Source organism: Hemiscyllium ocellatum, chromosome 22 (genome assembly GCF_020745735.1).
Source record: "Hemiscyllium ocellatum isolate sHemOce1 chromosome 22, sHemOce1.pat.X.cur, whole genome shotgun sequence".
Classification (NCBI taxonomy): Eukaryota; Metazoa; Chordata; class Chondrichthyes; order Orectolobiformes; family Hemiscylliidae; genus Hemiscyllium; species Hemiscyllium ocellatum.
In genome coordinates this window covers 10,065,411-10,080,529 of record NC_083422.1, presented here as the reverse complement: position 1 = coordinate 10,080,529, position 15,119 = coordinate 10,065,411, and the positions used below count along the sequence as shown (strand labels likewise).

At 43.9% G+C, this 15,119-nt stretch overlaps 1 protein-coding gene across 1 annotated transcript in view; it reads left to right on the top strand.

Moving 5' to 3' along the window:
• Window positions 1-15,119, top strand: part of LOC132826207 (protein bicaudal C homolog 1-like) — a 270,766-nt gene that overhangs the window by 65,992 nt on the left and 189,655 nt on the right. The window contains exon 2 of the mRNA XM_060841867.1: window positions 8,193-8,239. Coding sequence (XP_060697850.1) covers window positions 8,193-8,239 — 47 coding nt within the window. The remainder of the gene's footprint in view (window positions 1-8,192; window positions 8,240-15,119) is intronic.

Below are 15,119 nucleotides of genomic sequence, written 5' to 3'. Positions count from 1 at the left end.
AGGCAGGAGGCCGGAAGAACACAGCAAGCCAGGCAGCTTCAGGAGGGGGAGAAGTCGACGTTTCCGGTGTAATTCTTCTTCAGGTCTGGGGATGGGTGTAGGGGGAGTTGAAGATAAAGCAGGTGGTGGGTGCTGGGTGGTGAAGTGGGGATAGGTGAAGACAGGTAGAGGGTACGACCTGGTTGGTCAATAGGAAGAATGAATCCAGTTGGTGTCAGGGAGGATGGAAGGGAGTCAGGGATGGGGAGGGATCTGCTTGGCTTGCTGTGTTCTTCTAGCCTCCTGCCCCTCTACCTTGAAAAGGCAGTCAACATAATCAAAGACCGTTCCCACTCGCTGTTACTAGACCTCTGAATGGACCTTTCAAATTTCAAATCTAATGTTGATCTTACTTTTGTACACCATCTTTTCTGCCATAACTTTGCATTCCTCCCTCTGTTCTATCACCCTGGGATCTGCTTGTATTGCTTGCAAAACAAAACTTTTCACTGTACCTTGATTCAAGTGACGATAATAAATCAAATCCGATATTTGACCTACACTCGGCCCAGAAACCGAGCACATGACATGACATGGCAAATCATGATGTGATTGTATTGTTGTATAAGATCTGTTGCCAATGTCCGATCAGTAAAGGAGGCCTGCTATCCTTTTCTATTTTGGTCTTGCTGTTCCACATCAAAATGGATAATCCTTGACTTGCCACTGATGTGGCCCATTAAAACGCTCTGTCATATCGAGCCATTGCCAGCAGTTGAAAAACTCAATCAACGTCCAACTTCATAAGACATTCCAAAAGTGAGCAGTAGGCCCCAGATGTGCCACTGATCCCCAAACTCCAAGAATAAACTTTTGAAGCATAAATCTCACTGATTCCAATTTTGGGGAGAGTCCATCTGGTATTTGCTTGAAATCTTTGAGGAGGTGAACCATGTGTTCGGATGAGAGCCACACAGCTGATGTGGTTTACAGCAAAATCTTTGACAAAGAAGGTAAAACAAATTGGATCTAGGGCAACTTGACAAATTGCCCCGTTTGAGCTTGGTGGTAGAGGCTGTTTATATGACTTGGAGACCCATGCCCAGTAGCATACCACAGGGATCCGTGCTTGGGTCCCTTATTGTTTGTGATATACATAAAGGATGATAGAAGAAAATGTGAGGTTGTGGGAAAGAGCTGGATGATAAGTAAGTTTTCATATGACACAAACATTAGTTGACAGTGAGGAGGAAGGTCTTAGGTTAAAAAGCACACAACACCAAGTTATAGTCCAACAGGTTTATTTGGAAGTACTAGTTTTTGAAACAAATGTTCCTTCATTGGGTAGCTAGTGGGGCAGAATCATAGGATACAGAATTTACAGTAAAAGATCAAAGTGTAATTTAGGTTACAGGAGGATATAGATGGATGGATCAGATGGGCAGATTGTTGTCCGGTAGAATTTAATCCTGAAAGGGAGAGGTGATGCACTTTGACTGGTCCCTTGTCTTATTACTCTTTCCGATGAATGGCAGGGCACTTCCCTTTGGCAACGTCCACAATGCCTTCCGACCCGGGATCGGCAAGGATTTGGAATTCTGTGGAGTCTTCCAGCTTCCAGTATTCCAGTGGCCTGGTGTAGTGGTTTGTCTGCTTTCTGCAGTGGTACTGTCCTTTCCTGAGCCGAGGAGCTGTGAATTGAACTTTGTCTTAATTTTTTTTCTTTATTTCTGCCTTCTGTTATTAATGTAGGCGCTGTGGTATGGCAACTTAAACACTTTTCACTGCGTTTTCTTGTGAAAAATACAAGTGACAATAAATTACTGTTCTATTCTATGAAGCTCAGATGGATGTTGGGGTGCTTGTCCACAAATCCCTGAAGCAGGTAGGACAGTTTAATAGGATAGTTTAAAAAGGCATTCAGGGCAATTGCCTTTATCAGTCGTGGCATTAATGGCAGGAGGGAGGAGGATAAGTTGGTGCTGTACAGGAGTTTGGTTGGCCCACAGCTGGAATACTGTGTGCAGTTTGGGTCACTGCACTATAGGAAGAATAAAGTGATGAAGGGCTTATGCTCGAAACGTTGAATTCTCTATTCCTGAGATGCTGCCTAACCTGCTGTGCTTTGACCAGCAACACATTTGCAGCTATAGGAAGAATAAGAAAGCACTGGAAGGTGTGCAGAGGAGATTCACCATGATGCTGCCTGGGATGCAGCAATCTCGGTGATGAAGACAGGCTGGATAAGAAGAACAGAAAAAGCTGAGGAGCAGTCTGGTTGAGATGTATTAGACTATGAGGGGCACGGACAGGATGGCTAGGAAGCAGTTATTCCTGAGTTGAAGGGTCAATAACAAAGAGGTATAATTTTAAAGTGAAACAGAGGAGGTTTCAAGGGAATATTTTTTCCCGTTCAGAGTGTGGAATGTCTGGGAGAGTAGAAGTAGGTGACTTCACAACCTTAGCAAAAGTACCTGGATGAGCACTAGCACTCAGGATTATGGGCCAAGTGCGGGAAAGTGGAAGTAATGGAGATTCAGGGTCGTTTCCTTTTGGTCAGTGCAGACTCAGTGGGCCAAAGGGCCACTTCAGTAGAGTCTGTGATTCCATGGTTCTAGTGTCTGGCAATATCTGTGAAGCTATTGATAACGATAGCATTGAGAAGACAGAAAGGGCGAAGCAGGCTCAGTTCGTTTCACCCCTTTTATGTTGGTGCATCCTAAGTTCAGGAATAGTTACCCTGGCTGCAGTAAGTCCACTGGTGAAGGGATGGATCCGGAGCCAAGCTTTACAGCTTTTTATTGGTTTTAACTTGGAAAGGCAAAATATGCCATCACCACCATTTTGGCTTGTTGCAGGAATACCAGTTAACAGCCATCAGCCAAAGACTTTTATGGAGAACCACTCCATTGATTTCCTGCTGTAATTGTAACTGAAATTATATATTGAAAAAGACCTGGATTGTTTATTAAGTGTCTCATCTTTTTCGAGTGAGCGTGTTGGTTTCAGTTCGTTCATATGTAAATTCCAGAACTTTCTTAACGTTACATTCTCGAGTGAGCTTTAACAATAGGTGCCATATTAGCCCAGATAATGCATTGAAGGTGTGAGGTGCCCTGTGTGAGGCTGTCTGTGCCTAAATGTACATAGTCATAGAGATGTACAGCACAGAAACGGATCCTTTGGTCCAACTCATCCATGCCGACCAGATATCCTAATCCAATCTAGTCCCACCTGCCAGCACCCTTCCTTTTCATATACCCCTCCAGATGCCTTTTAAATGTTGTAATTGTACCAGCCTCCACCACTTCCTCTGGCAGCTCATTCCATACAAGTACACCCTCTGCTTGAAATGTTGCCCTTTCAGTCTCTTTTATATCGGTCCCCTCTCACCCTAAACCTATGCCTCTAGTAAAGGACTTTCCTACCCCAGGAGAGACTTTGTCTATTTATCCTATCCATGCCCCTCATGATTTTAAAAACCACTGTATGGTCATCCCTCAGTCTCCAACGCTCCAGGGAAAACAGCCCCAGTCTGTTCAACTTCTCCCTGTAGCTCAAATCCTCCAACCCTGAAAACATCCTTGTAAATCTTTTCTGAACCCTTTCAAGTTTCACAACATCCTTCCAATAGGAAGGAGACCAGAATTGCACACACTATTCCAACAGTGGCCTGACCAATGTCCTGTACAGCCACAACATGACCTCCCAACTCCTGTACTCAGTGCTCTGACCAATAAAGGAAAGCATACGTCTTCTTCACTATCCTATCTACCTGCGACTCCACTTTCAAGGAGCTATGAACCTGCACTCCAAGGTCTCTTTGTTCAGCAACACTCCCTAGGACCTTACCATTAAGCGTATAACTCCTGCTAAGATTTGCTTTCCCAAAATGCAGCACCTCGCATTTATCTAAATTAAACTCCATCTGCCACTTCTCAGCCCATTGGCCCATCTGGTCCAGATCCTGTTGTAATCTGAGGTAACCCTCTTCGCTGTCCACTACACCTCCAATTTTGGTGTCATCTGCAAACTTACTAACTGTACCTCTTATGCTCGCATCCAAATCATTTATGTAAATAACAAAAGTAGTGGATCCAGCACCGATCCTTGTGGCACTCCACTGGTTAAAGGCCTCCAGTCTGAAAAGCAACCCTCCACCACCACCCTCTGTCTTCTATCTTTGAGCCAGTTCTGTATCCAAATGGCTGGTTCTCACTGTATTCCATGAGATCTAACCTTGCCAACCAGTCTCCCATGGGGAAACTTGTCGAACGCCTTACTGAAGTCCATATAGATCATGTCTACCGCTCTGCCCTCATCAATCATCTTTCTTCAAAAAACTCAATCAAGTTTATGAGACATGATTTCCCCCACACAAGGCCATGTTGACTATCCCTAATCAGCCCTTGCCTTTCCAAATACATGTACCTCCTGCCCCTCAGACTGATTCTAATCTAAAAAAGGGATTTACAGAACTTTACATGGATTTAAGCAGTTTTTGAGCAAAATAAAATGTAATTCTGCAAGTACAAATTCACCTCACAAATTTGTGGATGTGCAGGGGGTATGAGTGTGTGTGAGTGTGTGTGTGTGTGTAGTGCAGTGGGGTCAGTTGTAGTGTGACATGAACCCAAAGTTCTGGAATTTGCATATGAAAGAACTGAAACCAACATGCCCATTCTAAAAGATGACAGACTTGACCAACAATCCAGGTCTTTTTCAACATATAATTTCAGTTACATCTCGCTGAAAACTTATGCTATAAATCCTACGATCTTACAGTCCACAACCTCCTGATGAAGGAGCAGTGCTCCGAAAGCTAGTGCTTCCAAATAAATATGTTGGATGGGAACCTGGTGTTGTGTGATTTTTAACTGTGTACATTCCAGTCCAGCACCGGCACCTCCAAATCTGATCTGTGTAGCGTGTTGTAAATGCTCCTACAAAAAGCTTTGGAATCATTTAGCCCATTCATAGATCCTATGTCAGTGTTAGTAGCCGTTCTGATGATGTACGTGTATGAATTTGGAAGGCAGGTATGGAGGATAATATTTGGGATCTGTTAAAACAGACCAAGGGGGAGCCTTGTTCAACGGCACAACTTAAAAAAAGCAACTTGGTTGTCTTGCGATTTTCACAGTAAACACGTGTCACTACTATATTACCAGATATATCCTGGAGCCTGCCAAGACCCGATCTCTTTTCCAGACCTTTCCTGTGATGCCAGGAACTATGGGAAAGGTTCTTGGCACCTTACTTATATCAAGTCGCAATCATAGCGAAAGGCTTGAAGGACCGAATGGCCTACTGTTCCTCCTATTTTCCTTGTTTCTAGTCTCAGGCTGGAAATTGGTGTTACTAAAGGGGTACATGAGATGACCAGAGAAGCACTTGATCAGAGATGGGAAGCAGTAACTGTTAACACATGCATTTTCACAAGATGCACTTCAGTTTGGTTCGTTCTGGAATCGTATGGGAGCAATTGGCTCCTTTTCTCACTGAGTAACAGCCCTAGCCCTTTATCTCACAGACTAATTCAATTGACCCCAACTTTTCGTTGTGTTGTATCCCTTCTGCCCTGCAGGCAGGCTTTCTGAGCACACGCCGTGGTCTCCAAAAAGAGTAGGGAGTTGGCAATGATGCTGCCCAAAATGCTTTTTGACTTGTGTTGTGAGCAGCCGCCACAGATGTTGGTCAGAGCTCTGAGTATTTAATGCTGTTTGCGTGATCTTTAGATTTTTCCCAGGAGGCAATTGGCACTCTTCAACTGGGGCCACATCGAACAAAATCCTCATTTTTCGGAGTCCTCCCTCCGATTTCCACGGAACTTTCCAGAATTGCGGCGGCCTGCACAGATTCCGAGGATCTGCCCTTGTCCGTCACTATCTCGAAGATCAATCCGGCTCAAAGCAAAACTGTTGTAAATGTTTTTGCTGCTGACCGTGTAGAGCAGCCTGGCCTGCAGTTCACATGGGGAGCATGTTGCATTTTAAATGGATGTGTTCAGTTGAGCTCATATAAACAGATATTTGATCCAAGTGTAGAATTCCAATGCAGCAGCTCATTTCCTATTCACCTCCCATTATATAACATTCCTCAGCTCAGCACAAGCCCCACTGTCCTGTTTTGTTTAATTTAAGATCCTTCTTTCTCAGAATATTGCTCCTTGTTGCCTCCTTCCTGACCCTCCCCACTTCCACAGTTAAAATTGTTCTTGTACTAGCCCCTCGTTGACTCTTCAAGGCCCACTCACTCCTGTTGTGAGGGGGCTGCTTCTGAGTGTCAGCTAAAACAGGGAGGGTGGGAGAGACACAACAGTGCAATAGTCTCAAGTTGCTTACCCCGACACTCTGAGCAAGGTTGGGGTGGGGGGAGAATAGAATCTGTGACAACTTGCTCAGTTCACTACAATGAATCCAGGGCTCAAGATATGATCGTTATCAACCTCACCTAAGGAATAGGCGATGGCCTGGTGGTATCATTACTGGACTGTTAATCCAAAACCCCAGTTAATGTTCTGGGAACCTGGGTTTGAATCCTGCCACAGCAGAAGGTATGCAGAGAAGAGCAGGCGTTTACAGCTGGTACGCAGAGAGGATTGGAAGTGTAACAGTGCATTGGGAAGATGTTAAACAGTGTCTGTTTATAATGATACATTTTGCTTTTTTCTGATTCAATCAGAATAGGCTCCCAGTGACCTTTTGAATGGTCATGTGATGATGGGGAGAGAGAGCAAGAGAACACCCTTTATAGAGTCATAGAGATGTACAGCACGGAAACAGACCCTTCGGTCCAACCCGTCCAGGCCGACCAGATATTCCAACTCAATCTAGTCCCACCTGCCAGCATCCGGCCCATATCCCTCCAAACCCTTCCTATTCATATACCCATCCAGATGCCTCTTAAATGTTGCAATTGTACCAGCCTCCGCCACATCCTCTGGCAGCCCATTCCATACATGTACCACCCTCTGTGTGAAAAAGTTGCGCCTTGGATCCCTTTTATATCTTTCCTCTCTCACCCTAAACCTATGCCCTTTACTTTAGGACTCCCCAACCCCAGGGAAAAGACTTTTGTCTATTTATCCTATCCATGCCCCTCATAATTTTATAAACCTCTATAAGGTCACCCCTCAGCCTCCGACGCTCCAGGGAAAACAGCCCCAGTCTATTCAGCCTCTTCCTGTAGCTCAGATCCTCCAACCCTGGCAACATCGTTGTAAATCTTTGCTGAACCCTTTCAAGTTTCACAACATCTTTCCGATAAGAAGGAGACCAGAATTGTGAGCAATATTTCAACAGTGGCCTAACCAATGTCCTGTACGGCTACAACATGACCTCCCAACTCCTGTACTCAATGCTCTGACCAATAAAGGAAAGCATACCAAACGCCACCTTCACTATCCTATCTACCTGCGACTTCACTTTCAAGGAGCTATGAACCTGCACTCCAAGGTCTCTTTGTTCAGCAACACTCTCTAGAACCTTACCATTAAGTGTATAAGTCCTGCTAAGATTTGCTTTCCCAAAATGCAGCACCTCGCATTTATCTGAATTAAACTCCATCTGCCACTTCTCAGCCCATTGGCCCATCTGGACCAGATCCTGTTGTAATCTGAGGTAACCCTCTTCGCTGTCCACTACATCTCCAATTTTGGTGTATTCTGCAAACTTACTGACTGTACCTCTTATGCTCGCATCCAAATCATTTATGTAAATGACAAAAGTAGAGGGCCCAGCACCGATCCTTGTGGCACTCCACTGGTCAAAGGCCTCCAGTCTGAAAAACAACCCTCCACCACCACCCTCTGTCTTCTACCTTTGAGCCAGTTCTGTATCCAAATGGCTGGTTCTCCCTGTATTCCATGAGATCTAACCTTGCCAACCAGTCTCCCATGGGGAACCTTGTCGAACACCTTACTGAAGTCCATGTAGATCATGTCTACCGCTCTGCCCTCATCAATCCTCTTTGTTACTTCATTCAAAAAACTCAGTCAAGTTTGTGAGACATGATTTCCCATGCACAAAGCCATGTTGACTATCCCGAATCAGTCCTTGCCTTTCCAAATACATGTACGTCCTTTAGTTTATTGATGCAGTTTTCTAAAATAATTGCAGACTGCAAAGTTTAATATTTGCTGCTTTCCTTGTTCTTTGTGTTGAGTGAAGTATTTAGCAGAATTTGTTTAACCCTGATCGTTTATTTTACAGCTGCTGCTGAAGGGAAAGGCAAAAGTGGAGAAGACTTCTTCCAGAAGGTACTGTATATAATGGCTGTCTCTGCACCTGACCTCTGACCGCTGCAGTGATGCTGATGGTGACACATTTGGTTATGCATTTCACCCTAGCAGTTAAAACCTAACAGCAACTCTGTTAACAATTCTGAGAATATTGTGTGAGAGAGTACAGTGTAAAGATTCTCCCAGTCTCCTGTCTGGGAGAGCATTGAACTTCTCTCTCCAGTTCCTATGGTCTGCTATTGTAATGTCTTGTGTCAATAATTGATCTTGTGCTATGTTTTATCAATAGTAAGTAATTAGAACCCTATGAGGGGCATGGATAAGGTGAATTGCAAAGGGTAGGGGGTGCTCAAAACTAGAGGTCATATTTTGAAGGTGGGTGGAGAAAGATTTAAAAGGGACCCAAGGGGCAGTTTTTCCACGCAGGGTGGTTTGTGTATGGAGTGAACTGCCAGAGGAAGTGCTAGATGCAGGTATACTTACAACATTTAAAAGACACTTGGACAGTTACAGGAATAGGAAAGACTTAGTGGGTTCTGAGCTAAATGCAGGAAAATGGGACTAGTTTAGTTTGGGAAACTTGGTTAGCATGGGCGAGTTGGACGGAAAGGTCTGTTTCCGACTCTATTATAATAATAATCAACTTTTAGTAAGACATGCACTTGATTCATTCCAGTACAGCTGTGTTCAACATCTTTTTTGTTTGTAATAGACTTCTTAAACCAACCGTGCAATAGGTGCTGGCAAACATCTCCACACCAATGTTGCTGATTGTCCTTTGCACTCTGAATCCTCTCTCAGAGCCTGCATTCCTGAAATGTCCAAGTCAATTCACTGTTAATTAGTTGGAAATTAGCTCTGTGTGTGTGTGTGTGTGTGTGTGTGTGTGTGTGTGTGTTCATTAATGAAAAAGGAAGATATGTTGGTCACACTCTAAAATGAGCATTTGCTCTTTTAAATATTTTTGCAAACTTTATTCAAAGAATATTCCTGAGTGTGAAACAGACTGTTTTCATTGAAAGTCAGTTGCTGTTGAGATGGGGTCCGATGTGCAAGAGAAATCTAAATTCGGAATTTATTACTGTTGAAAGAAATGTGTGAATGTGCTCAACAAAAGCACAAAATGTTGGGAAATTCTGGAATTAACTTACTCAGAGGTTGGTCAGAACTGCTGCAGCCACAGCTGTCCAATCCATTCACTTTAAGGAGAACGATGCAGTGGAGATTTACTGCAAAGGTACCAAATATGAACGACATGAATCATGTGGAGAGACTCAAAAGCTGGGAAGGTTCCCAAGCAGAGAATGGTAAGGGGTCATCCAACAGAGGAAGTTAAAACCATGAGGGATTTTAATTTTTTTAAAAAAGAGGGAAAATAGTAATTTGCAAAAGGGAACTGACTTTGTATGGGTGCGTGTGCATATTTTTATTTATATATATATATGATATACATTAAGAAGGAAATGCATAGGGAGAAATTATTCACATTGGCAGTTTAGTCAGTAACTAGAAGACACAGGTCTTATATCCTGGACCAATTTTCTGCAGAGCAGGTAAGACCGTGGTGAGTTCTGATCTGGAGTAAACCGGCTGAGAGAGTGGTGAGTGTTTTTGAACAGTAAGTTGAAAAGATATTTGAATCCGTATTCCAAAGGGAACCATTTTCAAGTCTAGAGCGGTGGAGTGAGACAAATTGGATGGAGTCAAACAGCACAGAAACAGAGCCTTCGGCCTACATAGCTCGTCTTTATGAGCTGGACAAGTCACTGAAGTGTGTGGCTGGATCAGTTTTTTCTGGTTGATGAAAGAGTTTATTTCTATTTCCTGTCTAATACTTTGGGGATAACCCCCTCAGACTGTGGGTTGGTTGAAAGCAGTCCTCACCTCCTGTCTGAAGTTTATTTGTTTTAGTATGAGTATCTGAGCTAAGGCAGAAGAACTTAGAGCTTGGTTTACTATATATGACTACAACATTATAGCTATGAGAGAGACTTGGTTGAGAGAGAGAGAGAGAGAGAAGAAAGACTGATAAGGTAGAATATCACCGCTGTACTGAGGGAGGACACCATGGAGGGCTTATCCAGTGAAGCCATATAGGTAGAGCTCATGAATAGGAAGGGTGTGGCCATCAATCGATGGGATTGTACTACAGGCTTCCCAATAGCCAGTGGGTGTTAGAGAAGCAACAGATATGGGGACATTTTATGGAAACATGGAAAAACAACATGGTGCTTGTGGTCGGTGATTTAACTTGCCTGATACTAACTGGGGGTAAAAAGTGAGGTCTGCAGATGCTGGAGATCAGCTGAAAATGTGTTGCTGGTTAAAGCACAGCAGGTTAGGCAGCATCCAAGGTACAGGAAATTCGACGTTTCAGGCCAGAGCCCTTCATCAGGATTCCTGATGAAGGGCTCTGGCCTGAAACGTCGAATTTCCTGTACCTTGGATGCTGCCTAACCTGCTGTGCTTTAACCAGCAACACATTTTCAGCTCTGATACTAACTGGGACTCAGTGACAAGGCTTGCATTTTGTTGGGGTGAGGTGTGTCCAGGATGTTTTTTTTTTAAAACTAGGGGTAAATAGCCCAATTAGGAAAGGGCCACACTAGACCTGGCATTGGGGGATGAGCCTGGCCAGATGATTGAAGTTTCAGTGGGAGAGCATTTCAGGAATAGTGATAGTCATTTTATAACTTTTAAAGTTACTTATGAATAAAGATAAAAGTAGTCCCGGGGTGAAAGAATTAAACTGGGGGAAGGATAACTACCACAATATTAAGTCGGAATGGTGAGGGGAGTGGGAGATGCTGTTTGAGGGTATATCCACGTCTGGCCTGTGGAAATCTTTTAAAGGCCAGTTGACCAACATGTTCCTGTGAAAATGAAGGGTAGAGATGGAAAGATTCAGGAACCTTGGATGCAAGAGAAATCAAGAGCTTTGTCAAAAAAGAAAGGAGCATATGTAAGGTTTAGAAAACTGAAGACAGACAGACCCCTTAAAGAATGCAAAGACAACAGGGAAGAACTCAAACAAGGAATTAGGAGGGTAAAAAGAGACCATGAAATGTCTTTGGCAAACAAGATTAAGGAAAATCCCAAGGCATTTTATCCATCCATAGGGAACAAGAGGGAAAGATTGGAAAAGGATTGGTCTACTCTGGGACGAAGGGAATTTGCGTCAGGAGCTGGAGGAAGGAGATGAGGTCCTTAATGAATACTTTACATCAGTGTTGACAAAGGAGAAGGACATGGGACAACACATCTATCCTGGGACAGGCTAAGCAAAGACATGCCAGAGAATTCCTAGAGTCCTGGCACTCCAATCACAACGCCATAAACAAACACATAGATCTAGGTGCCATCTATCAACCCCTCAGAAAACGAACAGGAAATGACATCACCACAAACCCCAGGAACCCCATCCAGGAGAAAGATATAAATAGAAAACAGGAGACAACAGCTTCGCTTCACTTGGAGGTCACCACTGATGATGTTACCTAGCCAGGTAATGAAACGTCTGGATATAAGCCTACAGCTCAGTGAGCAAACCTCCACCCTGGACATGGTGGATGTTGATAGTCTAGGTCATGACAAGATCAAAAAAAGAGGTAGTGTTGAGTATTTTGAAAAGCATTAGGACTTGATGGGATCTATCCCAGAATGCTGAGGGTGACAGGTGAGGAAATTGCTGGGGCCCCGTATGAAATCTTCATATCCTTTTTAGTCACAGAAGAGGTCCCAGAGGACTGGAAAATAGCCAACATTGTTCCTTTGTTTAAGAAAGCAACAGGGATAATCAGGGGAATTGCCGGCCAGTGAGTCTTACATCATGGCAGCGAGATTATTGGAGAAGTTTCTAAAGGATAGGATTTACTCAATTTAGAAGAATATAGGTGTGGTTGGCAACATGGCTTTACACAGAGGAGATTGTGCCTCTCAAACTTTGAGGAAGTGACAGATTATTGATAAGGGCAGTGTGGTAGATGTTGCCGAAATGGACTTTAGCAAGGCATTTTACAAGGTGCCTCACGGTAGGCTGATACAAAAGATGAAGTTACATGGGATCCCCAGTAAGGTAGATACGGAACTGGCTTGATCATGGAAGCGAGTAGTGATGGAGTGTTTCTCTGATTCAAGCTCTGTGACCAGTGGTGTTGCACAGTGGTCAGTGCTGGTGCTCCTGTTATTTGTCATACATAGAAGTGACTTGGAGGAGAGTGCATGTGACCTGAATGATAAGTTAACCGATAGCACAAAGATTGGGGGAGCTGCAGATAGCAAGGACGATACAGCAGGATATAGATAGGGTGCTGAAATGGCAGGCGGAGTTTGATCCAGACAAATGGATTTTGGAAGATCTAGTGCAGGAGACAAGTGTTCGGTAAATGGCTGTCTGAGCATTACAAAAGAATCACACTACCAGAGGGAGGTAGAGGCTTTGGAGAGATTCTAGAAAGGATTTATCAGGATGTTGCCTGGTTTGGAGGGTATTAGCTATGAGGAAAGGTTGGAGACATTTGGTTTGGTTTCACTTCAATGTCAAAGGGTGAGGGACAACCTGGTAGAAGCTTCCAAAATTTAGAGGCATGGAAAGTCAGAGTCTTTCCTCCCCTGCAAAGGGATGTCACTTACTAGGGAACAGAGGTTTGCAGGTAAAAGGGGGTAGGTTTAAAAGTGATGTAAGAGGCAACATTTATACACCGATGGGAGTAAGTGCCTGGAATGCACTGCCAGAGGAAGTGGTGGAGGTGGACACAATAGCAACATTCAAAAGGCATCTTGACAGATACATGAATAGCTTAAAAATGTGTTGCTGGAAAAGCGCAACACATTTTTCAGCTCTGATCTCCAGCATCTGCAGTCCTCACTTTCTCACTTTCTCCTAGATACATCAATAGGCAGGGGACAGAGGGATACGGACTGTGTAAGAAGCTAAAGGTTTTAAGTTTAAAAAGTGTCATGTGTCAGTACAGTCTTGGTGGGCTGAAGGGCCTGTTCTTGTGTTGTCCTGTTCTTTGCTCAAACAAATGAAAACAAATCCGTTCCTCCCCTCCCATGATAAATCAAAAGACAAAGCATTCATCATTTTAACGATATTGGTTTATCCCTTTCTCTTTCCATCTTTGTCCATGTTTCAGTCATCACTTTTATTTTGCAATACTGGGTTCATTCGCACAGCTCGTGCTTTTGAGTCTGAGAATCAGGTCCCACTCCAGAGAATGGAGTGTGTACTGGAGGCCTGCACTTCAGTGCTGTACTGAGGGTGTGTGACTGTGTCGGAGGTGCTGCCTTGTAGATGTTGCCGGGTATGGAAAATTTGAGTTATAAAGAAAGGCTGGGATTTTTTCACTGGAACGTAGGAGGTTGGGAGGCGACCTGATCCAAGTTTGTAAAATAATGAGAACTATAGATAGAGTTAATAGTAGTTATCTTTTCCCTAGGATGGGAGATTTCAAGACTAGGGGAATTTTTTTTTAAATGTGAGAGGAGGGAAATTTAAAACAGACAAGAGGCGCAATTTTTTTTACACAGGGTGGTTCATGTGTGGAACGAACTTCCTAAAGAAGTGGTGGATGGGGCACAATTTCAACGTATAAAAGACATTTGGAGAGATGTACAGCGTGGAAACAGACCCTTCAGTCCAACCATCCATGCCGACCAGATATCCTAACCTAATCTAGTCCTGTTTGCCAGCACTTGGCCCATATCCCTCTAAACCCTTCCTAGTCATGTACCCATCCAGATGCCCTTTAAAAGTTGTAATTGCACCAGCCTCTACCACTTCCTCTGGCAGCTCACTCTATACTTGCACAACCCTCTGTGTGAAAAGGTTGCCCTTAGGTACTTTTAAATTTATCCCCCCTTATCTCAAACCTTTACGCTCTAGTTCTGGACTTCCCCCCCACTCCAGGGAAAAGACCTTGACTTGGAAGGGTTTGGAGGGATATGGGCCAGGCCCAGGCTGGTGGTCCCAGTTTAGTTTGGGATTATGGTTGGCATGTCCTGGTTGGACTGATTCCATGCTGTGTGTCTCTGAGGCATTAGACTGCAGTGCTAGCTGCCCTGGGAGTGACATATAAGATCCCAAAGTGCTGCTGAAAGAAGAGTAGCAAGGTTTTTACCAGGTGAGCTGGAGAATATCAACCGCATCACTAAAACAGATTTTATCAGTTTTCCGTTGCTATCTATGGATTAGATGATTAGATTCCCTACAGTGTGGAAACAGGCCATTTGGCCCAACAAGTCCACACCAACCCACCGATGAGTAACCCACCCAGACCCATTCTCCTACATTTACACCTGACTAATGTACCTGACACTATGGGCAATTTAGCATGGCCAATCCACTTAACCTGCACAGCTTAGGACTATGGGAGGAAACTGGCACACCCAGAGGAAACCCACACAGCCAGATTTATTTGCTGAACTGTCTGTTCCGTGGCTTTGATGGGCCATGAACGACACACAGCTGGCATGTTTGCATTGTGATCAGGCAAATCTATGACGCAAAGCCGACATGGAGATTTGGACATCGCTGTCTGTCTTAAAGTATAATGTTCTGTCTGGTTCCTGAATTCTTGCTGATTCACTCTCTCAGCATTCATAGAGAATTCTGTCTTCAAATGCCTGCTCTTCTAGACACAAGCCAAGCATTAACTGCATTAAACTAATCTCAACTCACCTTTCATAGCATTGTAAAGCATAAAATAAGGCCATTCAGGCCCTCATCTCTGTTCCAGCAGTATGAACAAACGACCCCACTGCCTTCTCTCTCTTCCCCCCCCCCCCCCCCCCCCAATAACTTCGCATATGTTTCCTGCTGAGTATTTATCCGATTCACTTCTGGGTTTAAGATATCCTACTATTACCGTTTTTGACAGTGCATTCCAGATCGTCT